Source organism: Pipistrellus hanaki (assembly GCF_964339955.1).
Source record: "Pipistrellus hanaki genome assembly, chromosome: 16".
NCBI classification, from domain to species: domain Eukaryota; kingdom Metazoa; phylum Chordata; class Mammalia; order Chiroptera; family Vespertilionidae; genus Pipistrellus; species Pipistrellus hanaki.
In genome coordinates, this window is record NC_140518.1 from 45318474 (window position 1) to 45343331 (window position 24858).

A 24858-nucleotide genomic window follows, 5' to 3' on the forward strand; every position below is an offset into this window, starting at 1 on the left:
TTGGACAAGTCACTCAGTAACCTGAAGTTCCAGGCATCACACGAAACGGGTACGTCACGAATATCAAATGAGATTACACGTGTCAAGTGCTTTGTAAACATTAGAGTTTTATACAAATATAAAGTTATGCACTTTCAAAGCTATCACTCCAAATAGACACTTATTCAATTAAACAAAACATCTTTAAAACAATTTAACAATGTATAAATACATTGGCAAAAACAGTTTGTAGATTGAGACTCCAACAAAGGTTGCCGAATACCTATAAGAGAATTTACATGCGTCTGTAACAGTTCATAGACTGTTACACATATTGCTTTTTAAGAAATACCATTAACACAAATACATGGTTTACAATATCCCCACTAAAGCAAGAAAAAAATAGATTCATAAAAAAAAGTGTCTCTTAGGCATTTATTATGCCAAGTATTTAAATAATTAGTCTTACTCTGACTGAAGAATAATGCTCTCTTCATGGCAAAATGTTTTGTTAGGCCAAGAACACTCTTCAGGAGCTTCCTGGCTGTAATCTCCAAAAACAAATAGAACACAGCAATATACAAGTATCTCTTACACTTAAACCATGAAAACTCATTTATATTAATAGACCTAAAATACATGACTTGTTACAATAAAAATAAACTAGCTCATGCCACTATCCAAATTTGTTTTATATCTGCCTGTGAATGCCTAGAATAAGAGTTTCATTATCAAGTACACAGTAAGCCATAAAATTAACAATTATTTCTAACTTATACATAGTCGAAGTGCTCACTCTTACCATGGAAACAAAATTTTCTTCTGAAAATAACCTACAGAAATATTTAAATATACATAATTTTGAAATGAGATTAAGAACAACCTTCTATATTCTATGAATCAAAATACAAATGTCTTATTACATATGTACACAAATATAAAGACTCTTATCAAACTATAATGCGTGGATATTACATGACTGGGCACACACATATGTACACCATGAACCAAATTTTGACAAATGTTGCTAGCAATACAATATTTTAAGCCCCAAATGCTAGCAAGAAAATGAAAACTACTTTTTCGTTTTGTTTTTTTTAAGTAAATTTTTAAATGGAAAAACAAACCCAATACTTCTCTCTGCTACGTGTACTGAGTTCTAAAAGGCTCAGAGTGAAGAATCTCTTCAGTTGTTCCCAATATAACAGACCACAGGGGACTTCTCCCCCTCTTCAGGAAGTCTGATCATCTCCAGTGTTCTGCAAAAGAGTAAGAACTCCTGAATAAAAAAAGCTATTTTACTTAACACAGACTTCAAAGAGCTAGAAAAATACTCCGTATTTGTAAGCAGAGCCAGCTACATTAACTTACATTCCATGGCCCCAATCATGTTAAAAATTACAAACATGCTAGAGAAGCAAATCAATGGATCCACCCCAACGTCCAGCAGGTCAGTGTCATTCTAGCAGAGTACCACCAGGTGCCAGGTAAGTCCACTAATCTACCTAACATTCACTTTCACTGTATTCAACAGCCACCTTCATTTCAGAAACACTGAAAATCCTAAGGAAAAACACCTCCAAACACACACCTGACAATCACCATATGTGGACCACAGCAAAGCTATTTTGGCACCATGCAAAGACCCTCGGGAGGAGAATCATATCCCTCCAAAAATATTATTTTTCTCTACTCCTCATCCAAGAGAAACCACAGCAAAATGAAAAGAACAATGAATCTCAGAGGAGAGCTGGATTAAGCCCTAGTTTTGTACCATTTATAAGCTGTATATTCTTCAGTCGGGCTTTAGTTTTCTAAATGCAATCGTTGGACTCATTGGGAACTTGTTAAGACATGCAAACCGATACCCTACCCAGATCAAACAAGGAACTGTGGAGAGGGATTCCCCCCCACCTGTTTTGGCCCTCTTGGTGATCCTATACCTGCTCAAGTTTGATGCTCACTACTAACACAATGCTACCTGACTACCTACTGCCTGGAAACAAAAACCTAAACATTTTTCCCCAAGAGATTTAACAATCTAAGATTACTACTTATCCCATTGAAAACCCCCATAAATATTTTTATTGGGGAATTGTAGTAAAACCAGTATTTTATTAAAAAAAAAAAAACTTAGTAGTTTAAAACAATCTTTAAATATACAGTCTTATTTTGTTTCTAATTGTTCTTCTATAGAAAACCTAAAACCTTATAGTTATCATTCTTAAAAGCTGTTAGAGCCACCAGAATTAATGAAAGTAATTAAACTATTTTTTTTTTTCTTCTTTTAAGTAAGCTATTAGCAATGACAGTTTCTCTCTCTAGTTCTAAAATAATTTTAGGACAATACACTGGAATGTCTTAAAAGCCTCCAAAAAGTAATTAAAATAACTATATCATCACAAATATCAATAAATATGTGCCTTAAAAAAGTTAAGTATTTCATAAAAACTAAATTCCACAAGAGTTAGAAATCACTGTATTAGTCACCTGACACATCAAATTTAGCCTCACAGCCAGAAAAAAACTTACTTGTCTTAAAAACTGCTTTCCAAGATAAGATGTGGCCATGCTGGTTAAATTCTTTCTGCTGCCCACTTTGCACCTGATGTAGCCATATAGGTTGGCACCTTGTAGCACCACGCCCATGGTAACCACTGCCTACAAGAGAAAAATAAGCAGTAATTACTGACCTGCACCATAAATGAGAGTCGACAGTGTCCCGGGGAGAAGGAAAAGGAAGCTCTATGAAGGGGGGGTGTGCCAATAAGACCCCTTCACCTGCCAGAATAGATCTCTCCAGCAGGTAGCCATCCTATCTAATAAAGAGTAATATGCAAATTGACCATCACTCCAATACACAAGATAGCCACCCCCATGTGGACACAAGATGGTCGCCGGCAGGGGAGAGCGGTTGTGGGCAATCAGGCCAGCAGGGGAGGATAGTTGGGAGCGATTAGGCCTGCAGGAGAGGGCAGTTAGGGGTGACCAGACTGGCAGAAGAGGGCAGTTGGGGGTGACCAGGCCTGCAGGGAAGGACAGTTGGGGGAACCCAGGCCTGAAGGGAAGGGCAGTTGGGGAGGCTCAGCCCTGCAGGGGAGGGCAGTTACGGGGGACCAGGCCTGCAGGGAAGGGCAGTTGGGGGTGACCAGGCCTGCAGGGGAGGGCAGTTGGGGGGAACCAGGCCTGCAGGGGAGGGCAGTTGGTGGTAACCAGGTAAGCAGGGGAGAGCAGTTAGGGGCAACCAGGCTGGTCAGGGAGGAAAGTTAGGGGTGACCTGGCCAGCAGGGGAGGGAGTTAGGGGCAATCAGGCCGGCAGGAGAGCAGTTAGGCATCAATCAGGCTGGCAGGGGAGTGGTTAGGGGATGATCAGGTTGGCAGGCAGAAGTGGTTAGGGGCAATCATACAGATAGGCAGGCAAGCGAGCAATTGGAGCCAGCAGTCCTGGATTGTGAGAGGGATATTCAACTGCCCGTTTAGGGAAGTCAGACATCCCTTGAGGGATCCCAGATTGGAGAGGGTGCAGGCTGGACTGAAGGACACAGCCCCCTAGGCCCCGGTGCATGAATTTCATGAACCGGAGCCTCTAGTTCAAGAATAAAATCAATAAGCTCACATCCTTAAACATGACAGAACTAAAGGAAAGCAACACCTGCAACTTGTTTTTTAAATCACCCAACAATGAAATTTAGCCAACCAGCCAGGAGGTAAGAGGGAAAACTGAAATAAAAAGACTGAATTCATGTATTTTAAAATACTGTATATCAAAGACTAAACAACTGGTCAGAAATGTCATTCAAAAGATAATTATTATGAACCTTGACAATGAAAATAATACTAGAACAAACAAAACAGGTGATAGAAAGGGAAGAAACAAAGGAGGGAATTTAGGAGAATTCCATTTCTTTTCTAAACAAAGTTAATAAACAGATTTAATGGTATTACTTAAAATAACTAAAATAAGATTATATAGTAAAGTTTTTGGGAAGTCCAATGTTACACACAGATTTCTTACTGCATTCATGGGTCAACTATATAGTCAACAAAAGTCCAGAGGTAGAAGCAGGGAGGAAAGGTAGGAGAAACCATGATTGGTAACTCTACCATCGCCATAGTAGGAAATCAACATATATTAAATGCATTTCCTAATTCATGAAAGAAGGTATGATACAAACATCTAATAACATAAAAAATAGAAAAACTAGAGAGAACCCAAGATGGCAGCGAAGGTAAACACACCTAAACTGCGGCCGTGCCCAACAATTTTAAAACTACAACTAAAAGACAAAACGTCTATCACTCAGAGCCACAGGAGGGCTGGCTGCGAGGAAGTTCTACAAGCAGAAGAAAAGAGAGGGGAGCATTCAGTGCACAAAAGCTGAAAAACTGAGGTACGGGGGCACGCTCACTTGCCTGCCTGCCTGATTGCCCCTAACCACTCTGCTTGCTGGCCTGCTTGCTCCCAACTGCACTCCCTGCCAGCCTGCTCTCCCCTAACTGCCCCCACCCCGGCTGGCTTGCTCACCCCCAACTGGCCCCTCCTGCCAGACTGCTCACCCCCAACTCCCCCCACTCCCCCAACCAGCCTGATCAAACCAAACTGCCCTCTCCTCCAGACCTGATCGCTCCTAAACACCTCTACCTCTGCCCCACCATCATGGCTTTGTCCAGAAGGACATCCAGAAGGTCCCCAGGACTAATTAAAATATTATCCTTTCATTAGTATAGATAAAGGCCTGGTGCATGGGAGGGGGCTGGCTGGTCTACCCTGAAGGGGTCCCAGATCAAAGTGAGGGCCCCCTTGGGGAACGGAGCCAGGCTGGGTGAGGGATGTGGAGCAGTTTTCAGGCTGGCCACACCCCCATCGGGGTGAGGGTCCCCACTGGGGGCATGGCCAGCTGGGTTAGGGGCTGAGGAGTGTTTTTAGGCAGGACATGCTCCCATCAGGGTGAGGGTCCCCGCTTGGGGACGTGGCCGGCCTGGGCGAGAGGCTGAGGGCTGTTGGGGGTGGTTTGCAGGCCGATCAACCCCCAGCTTTGTCCAGAAGGTCTCCCAGTCTAATTAGCATATTACTCTTTAATTAGTATATATACTAGAGGACTAGTGCATGAAATTCATGCACTGTCTGGAGGGTGTCTCCCAGCTCAGCTGCACCCTCTACAATCTGGGACCCCTTGGGGGGTGTTTGACTGCCAGTTTCGCGCCTAAACCAGCAGTAGGTCATTCCTCTCACAATCCAGGACTGCTGGCTCCCAACCACTTGCCTGCTTACCTGCCTGATCACCCCGAACCACTCCCCTGCCAGCTTGATTGGCACCTAATTGCTACCCTGCAGGCCAGATTGTCCCCAACTGCCTTCCCCTGCCAGTCCAGTTGCCCCCAACTGCCCTCCCTTGCAGGCCCAGTCCCCCACAACTGCCCTCCCGTGCTGGCCTAATCGCCACACTAACCTTCCCTGCAGGGCATCCTGTGGCGGCCATCTTGTGCGAGGGTGTGACAGTCAATTTGCATATTACCGCTTTATCATATAGGAGGATAGCTACCTATACTAATAAAAGGGTAATATGCTAATTAGACTCGAGACCTTCCAGAGTCCTGCTGGACAAAGCCATGGTGGCGGGGCCGAGGCAGAGGCAGATAGGAGTGATCAGGCCAGGACTGGAGAGCAGTTGGGGATGATCAGGCAGGGGGGGGGGGAGCAGTTGGGAGTGAGCATGCCAGTGGTGGGGCAGTTGGGGGCAATCATGCCAGTAGGGGTGGCAGTTGGGGACAAGGAGGCCTGAGCAAACTCATACAGTTGTAAAAGGTAATTCAGGTTGTGAGCTGAAACACTCTTAATTGGAGCTTGATCCTTCAAGTAAGCAATCTAATTGCCATGGGGCCAACAGAATATGAGGAAGCCCAAGCCACTTGTTCAGGCCATGTGAGAGGCTGTGGGCCTCATGAAGAGGAGATGCCACTCCAGCTCCCAGTCACTCCAACAACTGTCTGATTGCAACTACAGTAGCCAGAACTTCCAGACCAGCCCTTCCCAAGCTCATAAACCAGAGAAACTGAGAGAGATCATTAAATGACTGTTGATATTTTAAGCCACTAAATTTTGGGAAGATTTACTAAATAAGCGATATCCAAAACAGGTTAGCAACCAATATTTTTTAAAAGACCACTCTAGTTCCAAACTAAGCTAAACATGTTTGTCTGCAATGTACTGAATATCCCATCCCAGAAGTTAACTCTGTGATAAATACAGTAATGTCTGTACAAGGTGGGTTAAATTAAAATTCTGCCAGACACCCAAGGAAATGGTGAAATGGGGTCTTTGCTAGGACTCTGCTCATCAATACTTAAAAAGGAGAGTTGGAAAATCAAACTTGGGAAATTTAGGATCCAGCTGCCCATTCAAGATGGGACCCTGATGTTAATATAAATGGCTGATTACTATGATTACCCATCAGACATCTTAATGGATTATTCAATAGCTATACACTGATACTCACCAACCACTTCAGTCTGAAGGAGAAGAGAGAGCTGAAGGCAAATATCACCCAAAGCACTGGACAGGCAATAAGTCCTAACCAAAAAATTCTTGATTCAGCCTCGGAAACAGTTTTATTATCTTGAGGGGATGCCTATACAAAAACATGAATTTAATAACCAATGTTTTGTGATATTTATCAGTAAGACTGTTTAATATTTATTTATGAAAAACACCTGATCCTCAAATTCAAATAAATACAGACAACCAAAGTCCTAAGTTAGAACCATCACCCTCCTCCCCCAACCAAATAAACAAAACAGCTATTAGGTCTACCTCTATTGTAACTTTAGGAACTGGTTTTAATACACTTGTTTTAAGTCAAGAATTTTCAGGACAGAGTAGAGAGTTTGTTTAAGAATGGTCTTTGGGCCGGGACCGGTTTAGCTCAATGGATAGAGCGTCGGCTTGGGGACTGAAGGGACCCGGGTTCGATTCCGGTCAAGGGCATGTATCTTGGTTGCGGGCATATCCCCGGTAGGGGGTGTGCAAGAGGCAACTGATAGATGACTCTCTCTCATCCTCATCGATGTTTCTAACTCTCTATCTCTCTCCCTTCCTCTCTGTACAAAAATCAATAAAATATATTTAAAAAAAAAAAAAAAAAAAAAAGAATGGTCTTTGGTAGACTTCTATTCAACTCTTCTTGCATTTATGTTTATTCATAAAGAAGCTTTAAACGATATCTTCTTAGGTGAGGATCAATGATATCAAGATAATAGTCATGCTAAAAAGTTAAGTCAGGGTCCACAGGAAAAAAAAATAGAATTGAGGGATTCTGGACAATGACCACAGTATCTCAGCAGAACTCAGGAATTTAAAAGGATGATGAGTTGTTTATAAGGTAGATTTTATAATGTAAAGGAATATGGGCTTGCTAAGCATATGCTGCTTTCTGAGAAAGACTTGTCAAGGCCCTTCCAAGCCAAAGGCAAGCAATTTCACTGGTACTGTCTCTAAGAATTTTGTCCTCTGCCTCCCAAACAACTTTCATTATAGACAAGCAGCCAACCCAAAACAGACCAGGGTCCCCTAGGGCTCCTGAAGGGCCAACTTAAAGATGGCACTGCACTGATCAATTCAAGATTTTCTATCCAGATACAAACCTTCTTTCTTTTTCCTGCCCACGAATGGGAAAGGACCATTGGAGCAAGGACAGGACAAGCTATTAGAAGCGGATTCCACGCCAGACAATGTAAGGAAAGAGACCATTTGTCATCAGCTCCTAACAGGCAGCTTAGCACACTGTATAAACTCTAACCCAAAGTCCACCCCTTAAGGATTCCTTCCTGTACAGTTAGTTTCCAGTCTGAACTAGTCAGAAAAATATAATTAGTTTTAGAAGGCCATCTGGTTTACCATTGACATGACAAATGATTTGGGTAGTACTTTTACTCTTGAACACTTCATCCATAAACACTCAAATGTAAACTACACATAATTCATTGAATGATACTAAAAACTGGGGGAGGGAGGAGCTTACCTTCCTGGACTCAAACACCCAATGGCTTTTTCCATCTTCATCAATATGATTCCACCAACGCAGGCCAACCATTAGTCTTCCTGTGACATTCTGGTAAAGATTAATATATACCACATATTTTAAAAGCATTATTTAAAGATCTACCATAAGGTCATTATTTCAGTGTAATATTTCACAACAAAACAGCATTAGCTTTAACTCCATAATATTCAGCTAAAGATCATTACATACCAGGCCTGGACGAAAGATTAAACATACGGCAATGGCAGGACAAGCAAGGGTGGAGGTGACAGGGTAAGCATATCTATAAACACCTCCTTTTCCCTCATGAATTCTTGTCCTTTCTCCAGTTCAGTAATTTGTTCCTAAACCCCTTGCTCTTTAGCTACTGTGACCTATTTTTCCTATATATTCTGACTGCAGCTACATATATTTTATATGTAACTCTTAAATTGGTTATTATGGACTGAATGTTTACATCCCCCCAAAATTTATATGCTGGCACTCTACCGGTGTAGAGTGAACTTTAGGTGGGTAGGATTAGATTAGGTCATTAGGGTAGATCCCTCATAGGTGGGATTAGAGCCCTTGTAAGAATCAAGAGAGAGCTTTTGACCTGTTCTCTGCCCTCTACCATGTGAGGTTACAAGGAGAAGTCAGCAGTCTGGAACCCCAAAGAGTCTTCAGGTGAAGTCAATGACACTAGCACCCTGATCTTAGATTTCCAGCCTCCAGACTTTGGGAAATAAACCCCTATAGTTTCTATGGCATTCTTTTATATCTGCTCAAACTAAGACAATGGTTCCAAGTACTGAACTTCATTCAGTACTTCAAATGTACCAAGTTATTTTCTTCTTATGAACATTACTAATTATTTTGATAGCTTTCCTAGTGCTTATTATTCAACAATTTATTAAGCATGTAATAAAATTGGGATAACAGATATATTTGCTGTCCTCCTGGAGCTTCAAGTGTTTGTAGGGAAGAGAGGCAGCCAACCAATGGGCATAAGTTCCATTACCAAATGTGGTAAGTACTGTGAGGGAGAGGTGTGGGGTGCCTTAAGAGTCTAACAGAGAAATATTATCTCGTCAGGAACCAGAAAATGACTCTCTGTGGGATCAACAATTGGAATGAAATTTAAAGAATAAGTATAAATCAGTAATACAGATTTTTAATTAGTGGCATCCTATGAACTTTGATGGGAAAAATTATCTTTATTTTCACTATCACCTGGCTAAATTTAATTTACCTTTAAATTATGAATATAGACAATTAACCACAGTAGAATTAACAGTACTGGTGATTTTGTCACAATAAAAACCATAGAACAGTATTTAAAAGCACTATTCATAGCTTCATGGGACTGGAAAAGGAACCCATGGCACAAAAAAAATTAGGAATCCCTGTGTTAAGGTAATATGTAGATGGGAAGAACATTCTAGGTAGAAAAGCAGACAGTTCTGTTTTCTTTTTAAGCTAAGATATTTTTTAGATTGTATCTTTTTAAAATTCCAGATTTGACATTCATTTTTTATTAATTTCTAGCTTTGTTGCGCTGGGCTAGAAAATGTAGCTGCTCTGAGCACTTTATTTAGGTTTCCTTCATAGTGACATTTGATTAATTTTATAAATATTGCACAGGAACTAAACTAGTTATTAAATTGAGGCCCAGCGCACAAAATCATTTGTGGGTAGAGCCCTAGACCTAGCCTGCAATCAGGGCCATCTTGCACCTGCTCTCCAGTCCCCAGTCCCGCCCCGCTGCAGCCCACCCCATTCCCCATGGTTCCTCATTGGCCTTCCAGAGATCAGAGCCTGCGGGCTGGAGGGAGGAACCAAGAGGTGGTCAATGTACCTCATAACGACTGGGTGATCAGTCGTTCTGGTCATTAGGCCGTCATGGTAGCTGTCTTTTTATTATAAAGGATCCTTGCATGTAAAAAGTTACAAATACCACTGTTCAACTGACTTCGTTATTCATTCAGGTCCTTTCCACCTTATTATTTATTTATATTCAGCTTTCGTTGCTTTGATTGGTCAAAGACAGTGGTTTGTCAAACTCCTATTATTACAGTAATGTTCCTTCCATTTCTCCGAGCTTCTAAGTTTTTCACTAAACATAGTTTGCTGTAATGTTATTCTGTGAATTAACCTTACTATGAATCATAAAATGATTTTTCTTCCATTGAATGCTTACTCCCATTTCTATTTTGTCTAATAATAATAATGCCAAGTTTCTTTTTGAATTGGTCTGAAGTTATCATTGCATTTTATACTTTTTTCTAGTATCATGATTTTAGTTAGAACTTTTTGGTTGGACTTTTGATTTTTGCCCCAATCTCAGAATTCTTATTTTTAAAAAAGAGAGTTTAATCAAATTACATTTACTGTTAGTACTAATTTGCTACTACTTCCACCACCTTGCACTATGCCTTGTGACAGTTAAGCTTCCTTGGCATGTGCTTTCTTTCCCTTGCTTTATAAACTGTGTTTTAGTTGCTCCTATCTTTTCCAATGCTGTGAAAGATACACAACCTATTTTACTAATAGTTACCACAAAAATTTAAAAACCATTTAACTTTTTTACTCCATCTGAGTATGAAATAAAGCAAAAGCACCATATAGACTATAACATTTCAATTAAAAAAATTTTAAATAAATGTTTTATTGTTTTAATGATTATAATTTCTTCTCTTGACAACTGCACTGAGATTTATAATAATTATGATAACATCTCTGTTCTAACTAGGTTTCGAACCCTGCCTACCTCCTTTCCCAAGTTCATTCAATAATTTCCTCATCTTGACTTTTTAATCACTCTTCATATAGCAATTGTTTGGATATCTGTAAGTAATTTTGCCAGATAAAGGGTAACATTTTTTAATCCCTCATTAAAAACAAACAAAAAACCCAAGTTATCAAAAAATATACTTTTGGGGCACATTTTTTAAAACCCTAAACCCAGAAGGATTTAATTATAAGAATTTGGAAATTATAAGGAAAAAGTTACTGAAGGCCATGCTTTATCTGGCTAAACAGAAATTACATGAATAATAAAAAGGGGACAACATTGTTACCAAGATATAGCAAATACTTTGTAGGGGTGTCAAACTCAATCAGAGAAGGGGCCAAAATCTAAAATCCAGCCTAAATTGTGGGCCAAATGGTTTACTGAACAGTCATAAACTGACAGCGGAGTGCAGTGATGATAGCGCGGTGCGGGCCACATTGCAAGGCCTGGCGGGCTGGATTTGGCCCGCAGGCCTTGTGTTTGACACATGTGCTTTAGAGCATAAAGCAACAGAAGAAATTCAAAGAAAAGCAAGCCAAAGAAGACTGTACAAAAGCTTAAATAAAATAGACTTTTGTACTCTTCATTCTCAGCATTTTGTGGCCTATGGAAACTGGCCACCACCAAACCAACCATTGCTGGTATCTGTAAGAATAAAAGGTCTAAAAACTGCTGTGTAGCCAAGACCAGTTTGGTTCAGTGGATAGAGTTGGCCTGTGGACTGAAGGGTCCTAGGTTCGATTCGAGTCAGGGGCATGTACCTTGGTTGCGGGCACATCCCCAGTGGGGGGTGTGCAGGAGGCAGCTGATTGATGTCTCTCTCTCATAGGTGTTTCTAACTCTCCCTCTACCTTCCTCTCTGTAAAAAAAATCAATAAAAATATATTAAAATAATAATAAGAAGAAGAAGGAGGAGAAGGAGGAGGAGAAGGAGGAGGAGGAGGAGGAGGAGGAGGAGGAGAAGGAGGAGGAGGAGGAGAAAAATAAAAACTGCTGCGTTGGAGGTAGTGAACAAACTTGTCACATCTTGCCCATCTTTGAATCAATATATGTCTCTGAAATTCCAAAATTAGCTTTTGCTTTTCCCCCTCTGTCCCAAACCATCTTACTATGAAAATTCCAAGCCCACAGAAGAGTAGTTTTACAGTTAACACCTACAAACCTACAACCTAGAGTATACAGTTTCAATTTTAAAAGTTACTTTATCACATGTCCATCTACCTCTGTATCTATCCATCCATCTCTCATCACTGCCTTTGATTTTGAAACCATTTCTTACATTCCTTTCTATCCCCTACAACTTCAGCACTACTGACATTTTGGGCTAGATAATTCTTTGTTTTGGGAAACTATCCAACCTGTGCATTTAAGATGTTTAGCAGCATCACTGGCCCCTACCCACTAGAAGCAAAGAGGACTCTTCCCCCACCTGTTGAGATAACCAAAAATGTTATTAGACATTGAGCCATACATGCCCTGCAGGGCAAAAACGGGTCCTGGTTGAGAACTACTGCGCTAGAGCCTTCACAGATGGTGGTACTCCTTAAGTTCTGTGAACAAGCTATCCTGAGGTCTTATCTAGACAGCCAGAAGTGACCCCGAAGCAAAACAGGTGAAATGGATTAGAAGCAGTATGTAGTCACATTTGTTAGATTTTAAAGCTGATGTAGGCTGACACAAGGCACAGATACACCTGGCACTTTAACACAGATGAGGCCCAAGGTAACAAAAAGATAAATTAATGGCAACTCAAAATACTACGTTTCATTTTTTGTACCATTTATACACCATTCAATCTCATCATATTAAGTGGTTTCAAAATATAAACAATCAAACCTACCTTGACTGCCCAAAAATCACATGACAATAACAAGATAATCGTCACCATACAGGCAATAAAGCTGCTGCTGAACAATTCACAGAGAAGATAGACTACAATTGCACTGACTCGAAAGAATAAATGGAAAAATGATGCCACTGGATGTCTGAAAACCAAAACATAACAAAAGAAATGCGATTACATTTTAGACAGTTACTGCAGATGTAGATGAAAAAATGTTTCAGCCATAGCATAATCATGCAGATTGGTCAAAATAAAAGATGATTTGAGGAAGAAGCAAATCACCAATCTCTTTTTTCTTAAGCCCCATTATTTGACTAAACCCTGTTTAAAACAGCAAATACACTATGTAAACAGGACTTTAACAACTCATTGAATACTTCAGGCATGAAGACAAAGTAATCATTAGAGTGTATTTAACAGCTTTATTGAGAAATTTGTGCTTGCGGAAAAGGGGGACGCGGGGGGGTTGTCCCTCAGCCCAGCCTGCACCCTCTCCAATCTGGGACCCCTTGAGGGTCTCACAATCCAAGACTGCTGGCTCTAAACTGCTCACCTGCCTGCCTTCCTGATTGCCCCTAACTGCTTCTGCCTGCCAGCCTGATCACTCCCATGCCAGCCTAATTGATGTCTAACTGCTCCCCTGCCAGCCTGTTTGCCCCCAACTTCCCTCCTCTGACTGGCCTGGTCAACCCTAAGTGCCCTCCACTGCAGGGCTGATCGTCTTCAACTGCCCCCCCTTGCAGGCCTGGTCCTTCTCAACTGCCTTCCCTTTCAGGCCTGGTGCCTCCCAACTGCCCTCCCCTGCTGGTCATCTTGTGTCCACATGGGGGCAGGATCTTTGACCACATGGAGGCAGCTATCTTGTGTGTTGGAGTGATGGTCAATCTGCATATTACTCTTTTATTAGATAGGGCCTATTCTGGACAATTTATATAAATAAAATTGTACAATATATGGTTTTTGTGACTGGCACCTCTCACTTTGTTTTCAAAGTTTAGGTAGAATCTGATTCCATTAAGTGAATTTCTTTAGAGAGAACTAAATTTGGAATAGAAATGTTTGGCTTGATATTTTCATGTTAGTTTATATAAAAAATGCAATTCTGAAATTTGCACAATAAATCAAAATGTCATAATGCATTTACAGAAACTACTAGAATTTAAAGGAAAACATAGTAGTGGTCATGTAATTGGATTTCCGGATTTGAAAACAGTGTTGAGTAAAATTCCATGCCAGTTATGCACAATGAGAATCTGAAATGTCCCCATTTTTGTCTAAGACTAAAGATCACAAGAACATCTCAACCACTCTGCTTGAATCCCATCAGCCGTCACCAGTTCACAGACAGAACAGTACTGGACACTAACGCAACTCGTAAACGTTATTTTCATACCTGATTTTGGATTTTGGGGGTCGATTAGTTGTTTCCTCTTCTGCATCAAACAGTGCAACATCTTCACTTTCATCATTACTGTCCTAATAAGAAAATTAAAAACCCATGAAGCAAAACGAATTCAGCATGTACCTGCTGACTACATACAAGGCAAGCATGCTAGTCAAAATGGAAAACAAGGTTAAGACATGGTCAAAGCCAACTGGCAAAACCCCCATTACATTTTAGGCAGTTACTGCAGATGTAGATGAAAAATGCTTCAGCCATAGCATATTCATGTGGTTTGTAGTGAATAGTTATTAGAAAATGTAGCTGCTCTGAGCAATCTATTTGTATTTCCTTCGTAGTGAGATTGGAACAAGGACAGAACAAGCCCCCTACCCCCACCCATTAAGGTGGGGGGAGGGGGGGGGCTTGTTTTGCTGTCTCCATCCAAGTATCTACTGTCTCCATCCGTACCCAAGCTGCTGAGCCTGTGAGAAAGCACCAGGGTGCAGACTATGGTCCTGCATTGGGAGAAACGCAGTATTTCTGGCTCCTTCACAGAATAATTAGACTTGCATTATTTCCCTGACCCCTTCTCATAACTCCTTTTACCCAAAGCAAAACCACCTGTGCTCTGAATCACTTTTCTTCCTGCCTCCTCGGGGGCTTGTTCCATTAATTTTCCCTTTATTTACACTTTCTTGTATCTTCAAAGCTTTCTATTAGATCTTTCCAATCAGCATGGAAACTTCTTCAGATGTCCTTTATAGAGTGAAAAGATATTTTTAAAAACCTTGATCCTGAATCTCTCCTTCCATCTTCCACTTTCCAAGGGGTTCCCTTCTTTTCACAACTTTAGGCTTCTAAGAGTGGTTCACATTTCAAATCACTGCAATTCACCTTCAGCCTCAACCACAATAAATCTGCTCTTTATACCTTTCCTAGTGCCAGCCACTCATCCCTGCTTCTAGTTCTAGTGGCTTGCTCAGCTCTACTCCAGCCTCTCATTATCTACTGAGTAATCCCCCCAACATGAAAATCATGCCGTGTCACTCCCCTGCCCAAATTGTCTACAGAGCCCCTCCACGTATGGAACAAAACTTAACTCCCTCACACATAGCTCAGATCTCATGATCTGATCCCCCTGCTTACCTTCTGACACTCCCTCCCACTGGACACTACAGCAATAGTTACTACATGTTCTGAAAACACGGGGTCTCTCCATCCGTCTGCCTTTCACGTTTACCCAGAGAGCTCTTCCCTTTTCCATCCCCTACGTAGCTCACCAGTAGGCAAACATCAAATCATCTTTCAAATTCCTGCTCAAATACTGATTTAAAAGAGAAACTTTCCCTGAAGTCCCCAAGCATACCATTTCCCCTTCCACGGCACTGGAACAAATCTCCATCTGAACAATTATCTCAGGATATTCTTCTGCAAGTGTACCCTCCCTCCCTCCCTCCAAACTGTAAGCTACTGGGGGGCAAGGTCTGTCCCTGCCCTTCAGTGAGTCCTAGTATCTAGGAGAGCACTAGGCCAGACAATACAATCCAACACAAAGGAGACGACTGACTGCCTTTAAAGCATGGCGACTGATCAGGGCCAGGAAAAATACAAGTGCAAGTGGGAGCACAAGTCAGAGGACCTGGAGAAGCTTCCGGGAGGAGTTTACCAGCGGGCCTCCACAGAACAAGTAGGCCTCCTGCTCATTCCAGGCCCCTAACGAGGAGTATGTTCAAAGGTCTAGAAGTGAGAATATGCAAAGTTTGTACAAGGAACGGCAGAGCCCTCAGAGTAAGAGAAAGGTGGAAGAGGAGGAGGAACTAAAGCTAGAAAGGTAAAATGGACTCAGGTGGGAGACCAGTTGTTCTCAACCTTGAGTACAGGCTGGAACCACCTGGGTCCCACCCTGAGGTTCAGGTGTCACTGGTCTGGGGTGTGGTGTGGGCATCTGGATTTTTGAAAACTCTCTAGATGGTCATTTAGTGTGCAGCCAAGAGTATGATGCTATGGAATTACTGTCCTAATAAGAACATTCAATACCCATGAAGCCTCCAGCTCTTGATCCAAACAGTCAATCTCCTCCCAGCAGCTGAGGTGACCTTTTCACATGAGGTCTTATCATTCCGCTACTCGCAATCCACAGCACTGCGGCTGAAAAACAGACTCCTAGGCTGACACGTCACAACCTGGGCCCTGCTCACCTCCAAGTCCTGTCCCAGGCCATCCCCTCCATTGACCAATCATGCCTCCTCTCACTCCACCAAAGAAGCCCTCGTTCTAATCCCTGCATAATGTGGATATGTAAATCTGCTTGGGAAAAAAAATATTTGGCAGAAGTGATTAAAAGGTCTTGAGATGGGGAGATCATCCAGGTGGCCCCAATGATGCCATTACAATGGTCCTCGGAAGAGAAGCCCAGAGGGTCAGAGCCAGGGAGGTGATGAGACAATGAGGAGAGGTCACATGACGGAAAGTGGCGGCTGCGTTACCCAGTCCTCAGTGACCTCACTGACGGCAGCTGCAGGAGGGCAGGGCCTAGAACGGTGCATGGGCCGGGATGTTGCCTCTAGTAAGAGAAAGCCCACCTGTGACCACCAAGTCCAAGTGCACTTCACAGATCTCTTTTAAAGAAAGGATTACGACTTATTCATAGTAATCTCTGACTGGAAACGTGTGGGCTGTAATTAAATCCACCAACCACCACCAATTCTGGTTTGGCTGGGCAGCGCGGCCCTCGGGTCGGGCCAAGCCTCCCGCACTAGGAGCTGAGACGGCAACCCCGCTCCGCCCGGTGCTTGCAGCCGCCCCGGGGTGCCGAGCCGCTCTGGCTCCGCACCAGCGGCGCGCCCGAATCCGCCGCGACCTGGACAGCGGCCCGCGCCCGCCCCCGTCGCTCCTCCTCGGGCTCCGAAAGCAATCCCGGCGCGGACGACAAAGCCCGGGACGCTCCGCTCGCGCCCTACCCTCTCCAGGCCGAGGTAGGGCACAGCAGCCCTCCGCTGCCGCGGCAGCCCCTCACCTGATGCAACATGGCGGCCCAGCGCAGCCCACTTCCGGGAGCCACGTCAGCGCCGGCCGCTGGGCGGGGCCTGGAACTCCTGCGACGCGGTCACCAAAGGCCCCGCGGAGCCCAAGTGCAGGCCGCCGCCCGTCCCCACTTCCGCTTCTCCGCGGCTCGCGGGAGGAGCCAGTACCCGGACCTGAGCGAGCGTGGGGGCGGGGCGAGCGTGGGGGCGGGGCGAGCGTGGGGGCGGGGCGAGCGTGGGGGCGGGACTCCCGGGGACGGAGCAATGGAGTGGGCGGGACGAGCGTGGGGGCGAGACTCCCGGGGACGGAGCAATGGAGTGGGCGGGGCGAGCGTGGGGGCGGGACTCCCGGGAAGGGAGCAAGGGAGTGGGGGCGGAGCAGCCAGGAACCGAGCAAGCTGCGCGGGCGGGGGCTAGGTTTGCCTCGTGGAGCTATTCTTCCGAGCAGCATCGATGTCGGAAGGCGAGGGTATCATATTTGTACCTTAAAATATAGAAACAATTGAAAAAAAAAAAAGTGGATGTGCTTCTGCGAAGGGGTAAAAAGTTATTGAGGAGAACAAAGCAGGAGGACCCCACGAAGTAGTGGAGGGTTTAATTAGGAGAGGAAAACACGCTCGGGAAGAGTAAGGAATAGAGGGAGGCTGAGAGCTGGTCCCTGAGTTTGAGCATCTGGGTTGGAGCTGCTCCAAAGCGCCCCAACTCTGCTCCTCTGCTTACTGATTACCTAACCGCTGTACATTTTCCTTTGTAAAGTGGGGGTGATAATGGCGGCATACAGATAAGTACCTAATAAACAGAAGATGGTACTCGTATTACTGTTTTAAAGTTCAGCTGCTAATGGTGTGGTCTTGCCCGTGTGAAAGCTCTGAAACTCAGGGATCGTAAATCATCTTTGTCACCGATCATAACAGTATCCTACCCGGGTGGCCTCAGGTCAAGCTGCCATTGAAGGCTTGTGAAATAATGTGCATTAGCACATTTCCTTAATTGAGAAAATTATTCCTAATAAAATCACTATTTTTACATGACTATTTGACAGTGCTACTTTAAACCTAATAGTAAAAAATTGTTTTCAATTTGGCAAACAATAGTATTCCTGCACTGAAAGTGAAAAGTGGAGGCAGTGAACAGGTTACCTGTGCATCTAGACAGCCCATGCCATGCAGGGTGTGGGGGGTTGTGGGTTGGGGTTTTCCTTATTTTTGTTTTGCATTCTATTTGAACTCATTACCATCTGTATAGGAAAATCTCAATTCAGTTTATAGCCTGTGTAGGAAAAAAATAGTTCTTCCCTACTGTGTTTCTCTCCTGTGTGTCTTCTTCACTACTCATATAAAACACTTCATTTTTCTTGTCACCAAATATGTCGAGGTTTTTCTCTACATCAAGCAATTATCTGCAGCACCAGCCTCTCTCTCTCTCTCTCTCTCTCTCTCTCTCTCTCTCTCTCTCTCTCTCTCTCTCACACACACACACACACACACACACACACACACACTCAGATGCCAGTCACAAGCCCTGATTCTCACCTGTGCTTCTGACCAATCAGCTACAGATCAGAGGTTGCAAGGATTCCTCTTCTCGGGTTCAATTAACTTGCAAAAGCAGCTAACAGAACTCAGGGAAATACTTACTTACAGTTACCAGTTTATTAACCAAAACAAAAAAAGCAGCCAGAGCCAGATGGAGACACATAGGGCAAGGTCTGCCAGGGTCCGAGCTTAGGAGCTTCTGTGGAGGTGGGTGTGTCGCCTCCCAGGATGTGGATGAGGTCACCAGCAGAGAAGCTCTCCAAACCCCCTGCTCCTGGGGTTTTTATGGAGCTTTCTCATGCAGGCATGTCTAATGGTTAACTCCATTTCCAGCCTCTCCTTCCAAACCTCATGGGTTGTTTTTTTCTGGTGACAAGAGACCACCCAGCCACATCATTAGAACACTAAGTGCTGATATCACTTAGGAATTAAAAGGTTTTTCAAGATCTCTGTGCCAAAGAGGGGGTTAAAGACAAATATTAGAACAAAAGATATTTATTCCTAGTATTCTTATTGCTTCGGAAATTACAAAGGTTTCAAGAGCTATGCCAGGTATGAGTGGCAGAAGCCAATATATATTTTCTTTTATCTGACAGCATCCTGTGGCCATGCTGAGCCACTGAGTAGGAGCAGTCCCCTTTGGATGGGGCTTGCTCTTTCCAGGGGTGGCCTGCACTCTTCCCAATTACCTGCCTGGACCCTGATTCTGTTAGAGGTAGGGAGATTTCCACATCTCCATCTGTTGCTGGTGGGAGAGAGCTTCTTGTGATTTCCCCAGAAAAGGAATTTTCTGAGACTCTCATGGGAGGATGAGATACTGTAGAAAGCTTTGTTTCTGTGGAATTACACCCCCGAGTTTCCAAGGTCCTGTGTCCCCTTGTCCCACGGAGGAAGCCGTGAAGCTGTGGCCTCAGCAGAGCTGGAATCAGCCAGTGTCCGGAGTTTCGCTCCACCTTGGAGCAGTGTCCAGTCCAGCATCAGGCTAGCTTAGCTTGTATTCCCATCCGCAGTCTATCAGTCCACTGCGTGTGCGGTCCGCAGGGCCACGTGGCTATGGAGGAAACATGGGCAAATGCAAGGAAGCAGGAACAAGAAGCCCCAAGAGCCAAGAGAGTGAGTTCCTGGGGATTATGTATTCCCAGATTTTCACAGGCTTGCATTGACCCCACTTATTTCTGTTCCCAGGTTTGACTGACAGCAAGCACCTTCCCTCTGTCATCCCAACTTCACTATGATAAAATAAGCCAAACACCAATGTCTACTTTGCTTCCTTTTTATTGCAAGACATTGTAATCTCACAAGGCTGGTTCAGATAAAAACATTTGGACCAAGTTCAGGGGCTGCGGTTTTCCCTTGCTTCATGAAGTTATCTATGGGCAGGCCTTTGATCTTCCTGATCCATGCAGCTTTTCTGGCCTTTTCTGGGTTGACCACTCCAGTGGGCTTTGTGGCCTGATATTCTTTCAGTTTGGCTTCCTCATACTCTTTCTCCTCCCTCACCGTCAACAGCATGAAGTCGCTGTTCATTCTAAATGGATCGAGGGTCATGCAGTAGAAAGGCCGTTCTTTCTTGACAGGCTGGGTTGTCTTGCCTACTTGTGGAGCCAGCATGCGGTTTGCCTTAATGACATGCCTGCTGGTTAAGGGTCTGAAGCTGTGTACTGCCCGGCCAGTGGAACTGGCGACTTGGTCTTCACCTAAGCTGGAGCGAATAATCATGGGCTGGGGTATGGTAGACTGGATTTGGGAATGGTGCAAAGAGTTCTTCAAGTTGGGCTGCAGTTTTTGTATTTCAAGGGAAATACTGGTTTCTTTCATATCTATGGAAGGGTGGATGGCTCTCAAACTGTCAACGGCATGTTGTAATGATTTTCCTTTGAAGCCTATGACCTTCCTTGGGTGTGAAATTGAAGGTTCCCAAACATCAATGACTTCGGACTGGACCCTATGCGGATAGGCATACTTTCCTGAATTATGGGCTTGCTGCAGGGCATTAACTGTCAGTAGGAACCGGTCCGGTGACATAGAGATTTTCCAGGATTTTTTGATTGACTGTTTGGGCAGGTATCCAGAAGTTTCCAGTTGTCCTTTTATTGGTACTCTCTCTGTATCATCTAGTTTAAAAAAAAAAAGAAAAGAAAGAAAGAAAAGAAAAAGAAAAGAAAAAAGAAATCAGTGTCCCATGAAAAGCATTAAGTATTTAAGCATGAAAATTAAATGTGTTCTAATTTATTCTAACAAATAAAACATATTTGTTGCCCAATGGATATGTCATCCATCATGTGGGCAAAAATCCCCCATGATACCAGAAATTACGATATATTCAATACAACAAGTCTTTAACAAATATGCTAGTACTTGTGTGTACGTGTGCATTAACCTCTAGATATGCATATTTTGAAGGGAACATATGTAATTCCAATGCTCCACACATATTTTGAAATGTCATACCTCATTTATAATACACACAAAATAGGCCTTATAAATTCACAGTAACATACCTGTTTTTAAAGAAAAATTGAATGAAAAAATTGGATTCCCATCTTATGAATCAAATTTGACTCCAAATGATTTTTGGCTATTTTCTAAAGTCAAAACTACCTGTACCCCTGGGAAATGCTAAATATCACAGCAAGACTGAAAGGCAGTTCATGAATAGGTTTGTTCTGCACAAAAGCAGCAGAACCAAAAGCTGCTGACAAGAACCAGAGATTCATCCTGTCACACTAGATCACATGTGTCAAACACACGGCCCGCGGGCCAAATCCAGCCCGCCAGGCCTTGCAATGTGGCCCGCACCGCGCTGTCATCACTGCACTCCGCTGTCAGTTTATGACATTGTCAGTTTATGACTGTTCAGTAAACCATTTGGCCCGCGATTTAGGCTGGATTTTAGATTTTGGCCCCTTCTCTGATTGAGTTCGATACCCCTACACTAGATCATGGTCAAGACCAAGGAGCCTAAGATCTGAGTTAAGAATGTCTTCACAGGTGAGCAAATCTATCACATCTCAGTTGAGCCTTTCGACTCCTACAATACCTCATGGATTCACTGCAAGTAGTATTCCCATTTTATGAAAGGAATAACTCAGTCATGAAAAGTAGAAGTCATTTGTTTAGTCTGACCCAGCAAGTAAAAGTCTGTACCACCAACTATAGCAATCTATAACTAGCAAATAAAATGTGACCATGTGCAAAGCATATAATCTTCCTTGACCATATGGTTTTATCCCAAGATGTTTGTGTATGGACATTTTAGGATGGAATAAAACTTCATATATCTCCCTTTCACTTTGTGAATTAAATAATACTGTATGAAAACATATAAAACAAAATAAAACTAAGATGTCAAAATCTTCCCCACTCTCCTTTCAATCCCAGAACAAACCATTCCACTCCTATATGTGTACATGTGTGACAAACCACACAATTTTTTCTCCTCTTATAAAAATTGTGATAACTCTTTGTTTATTGACTTGTCTTTTTAAAATAATATATTGTGGCCAAAACCGGTTTGGCTCAGTGGTAGAGTGTCAGTCTGCGGACTGAAGGGTCCCAGGTTCAATTCCGGTCAAGGGCATGTACATTGGTTGCAGGCACATCCCCAGTACAGGGTGGGCAAGAGGCGGCTGGTCGATGTTTCTCATCGACGTTTCTGGCTCTCTATCTCTCTCCCTTCCTCTCTGTAAAAAATCAATAAAATATATTTTAAAAAATAAAAAAATAATATATTGTGGATTTCTTTCCAAGTCAATATATATAGATCCTCGTGATACAATTTTATCTGTTGTGTAACATTGCGTAATATATATTTTTTCATTATTATTCATTGCTCACTGATGAACATTTAGTTTGTTAGTGATCATTCTTGAAGAAAGGCAAAGACCAGTTTTTCTTATGTTACAAGCAAGTACAAAATGATAGATAGCCCTAGCCAGTTTGGCTCTGTGGGTAGAGGGTAGGCCTGCAGATGAAAGGGTCTCAAGTTCTTTTCTGATCAAGGGCATGTACCTCAGTTACAGGTTCAATCCCTATCCCCAGTCAAGACATGTTTGGGTGGCAACTAACCTATGTGTCACTCTCACATTGATGTTTCTCTGTCTAGCCCCTTGTCTTCTACTTTCTCTAATAATCAATAGAAAAAATATCCCCAGGTGAGGATTAACAAAGAGAGAGAGAGAGAGAGAGAGAGAGAGAGAGAGAGAGAGAGAGAGAGAGAGAGAGAGAGAGAGGAAATGCTAGATTGTTGGCATGCATGCAGTGGGAGTCCTCATGCATTCTTGGTGGGATGGTAAATGGATACACCATCTTTAAAGAACCACCATGACAATATTTTTTTTCTGGTTTTTAAATGCAGTTATCCTTTGGCTCAGCAAAGCCCTTCCTAAGATTTTACACTACAGGTATACATCTACATGGGGACACAGACATAGGTACATACAAAGATGCCCACAGTTAGTAGAACCCTTCTAAAACTTAATTGTTTTCCCCTCACCCTTGAAACTAGTATCTACAGGGAGTTTGATTCAAAGAAGTGCTGTTGTATTATCCAAACTATTTGAAAGGCATTTTACATCTTTATCGAAGTTCCTCAAAAACAACAAAGGGGCACACTATTTGTGGCTGTCCAGTGATTCTTCTTAAAAGCCCCTTCCCCATCTCTTGCTTATCTTCTTATCTCATATATGTAGCACCCATCCCCAAATCTATCTCTTTCCTTATGAAATCCCTAAAACACCCTCTGAAATCAGCCGCAACTTCCTCTTCTTTCTTCTGTTCCTCATCACTCAGACCGATGACTTAACCATCCAAGAACTGAGGAGGCTGAATGTCAGGGAAAGGAGTCACGCTATGAGCCCAAATTTAGCTCTTACAAAGGTTCTCACTCTGTGGACTCAAGTTCTTAAGTAGACAATTAAGTAAAACCAATCACTCTCAGGAAAAGCCAGGCATTTTTTTCCATTCTGAAGTCTCAGATAAGCAACGTTAATGATCTGCTGAAAAATTAGACTGAGAAAAGGGAGCAGGGGGCAGAAGGAGGGAAGAGGGAGAGGGAGAGAAGGAGGAGGGGGGGGGGGAGAGAAAGAGAGATAGAGAGTTGAAGCATGCCTCTGAGACAAAACATCAGTGCTCATCTTACCTCCTGTAAGGGGTTTTGCTTCCAGACTCTCCTGCCCACCATCCAAGCTAATGGCTTCCTTAGAAACAGGACTCACTTTAATTTTGCTGTCTCCATCTCTTCGGGGTGATTTTACCTTAACTTGACTTTGAGGGGACTCTAATGACTCTGCTAAATTAAGATTGATGAAAAAAAAAAAAAACATAGTAAGTGCATAATTCAATTAAGCCTGAATAATGGGGGCATAGCCAATAATTTGATTATTTTTCACCCAAACCATCATCTTATTGTTTGTCATATGAACCTAGGAAGTCACCTGGAGCCTAAGGATTGATCACCCCACCTACTGATTATTGAGCTCTAAGCATTATCTGAAACTCTCCATTCTCTTTCCTAGCTGACCATTTGCAGTGCTACATTCTGGGAGGTGATCTATTGATCTATGGATCTAACTTCACAAACCAAATATAGGTTAATAATACACAATTTATTCATTGTATGTCTTATAAATGGCATGAGTCATGCCACTCCACTGCACACTTACACACACACACACACACACACACACACACACACACAGAGGTACCTGCTTCATAAGTAATATTTTCCAGGTATGCATGTTCTCATTATCAGGGGTAGAGATAATACATTAGGCAAAGAACATTTTTCTTCTGCCTTATAATAATACTAGAGGCCAGTGCACGGGACTAGGGTGTCCCTCAGCCCAGCCTGCACCCTCTCCAATCTAGGCCCCTTTTGAGAGATATCCAACTTCCCATTTAGGCCTGATCCCACTAGGATCAGATCTACATGGGCAGTTGGACATCCCTCTCATAATCCAGGGCTGCTGGCTCCCAACTGCTCACCTGCCTGCCTGCCTGATTGCCCCTTACCAACTCTGCCTGCCAGCCTGATTGACGCTTAACTGCTCCCCTACTGGCCTGATTGCCCCTAACTGCCCTCCCCTGCTGGTCTGGTTGCCCCCAACTGCCCTCACCTGCAGGCCTCATTGCCCCCAACTGTCCTCCTCTGCAGGCATGCCGCCCCCCAACTGCCCTCCCCTGAAGCCTGGTCCCTGTTAACTGCCTTCCCCTGCAGGCCTGATCACCCCCAACTGCCCTTCCCTGCCACCCCGGTCACCCCTAACTGCCCTCACCTGCAGG

At 43.2% G+C, this 24858-nt stretch overlaps 2 protein-coding genes across 4 annotated transcripts in view; both read right to left on the reverse strand.

Annotated features, from left to right (window-relative positions):
- Nucleotides 1–87: 87 nt before the first annotated feature.
- LOC311610343 (Golgi apparatus membrane protein TVP23 homolog B) lies at nt 88–17236 on the reverse strand. 3 transcript variants are annotated; one of them, XM_084861449.1, is made up of 8 exons: nt 16979–17036; nt 14640–14774; nt 14028–14110; nt 12632–12776; nt 7998–8087; nt 6477–6608; nt 2512–2640; nt 88–1238 (listed from the first exon to the last, which is right to left on the reverse strand). In XM_084861449.1, the coding sequence occupies exons 4-8, from the start codon at nt 12677–12679 to the stop codon at nt 1212–1214; spliced, it is 426 nt and encodes a 141-aa protein (XP_084717575.1). In that variant the 5' UTR covers nt 12680–12776; nt 14028–14110; nt 14640–14774; nt 16979–17036; the 3' UTR covers nt 88–1211. The 3 variants fall into 3 exon arrangements, with proteins under 3 accessions (XP_084717575.1, XP_084717574.1, XP_084717576.1); XM_084861448.1 differs by lacking the exon at nt 14640–14774 and having other exon boundaries at nt 17035–17236; XM_084861450.1 differs by lacking the exon at nt 14640–14774 and having other exon boundaries at nt 16979–17035.
- Nucleotides 17237–19833: 2597 nt separating this feature from the next.
- Nucleotides 19834–24858, reverse strand: part of FBXW10B (F-box and WD repeat domain containing 10B) — a gene marked incomplete at its 5' end in the record, with an annotated part of 39943 nt that continues 34918 nt past the window's right edge. Inside the window, 2 exons of the mRNA XM_084862301.1 lie at nt 19834–20690; nt 23717–23866. Of these exons, the coding sequence (XP_084718427.1) occupies nt 19885–20690; nt 23717–23866 (956 nt within the window). The 3' untranslated portion in view covers nt 19834–19884. The remainder of the gene's footprint in view (nt 20691–23716; nt 23867–24858) is intronic.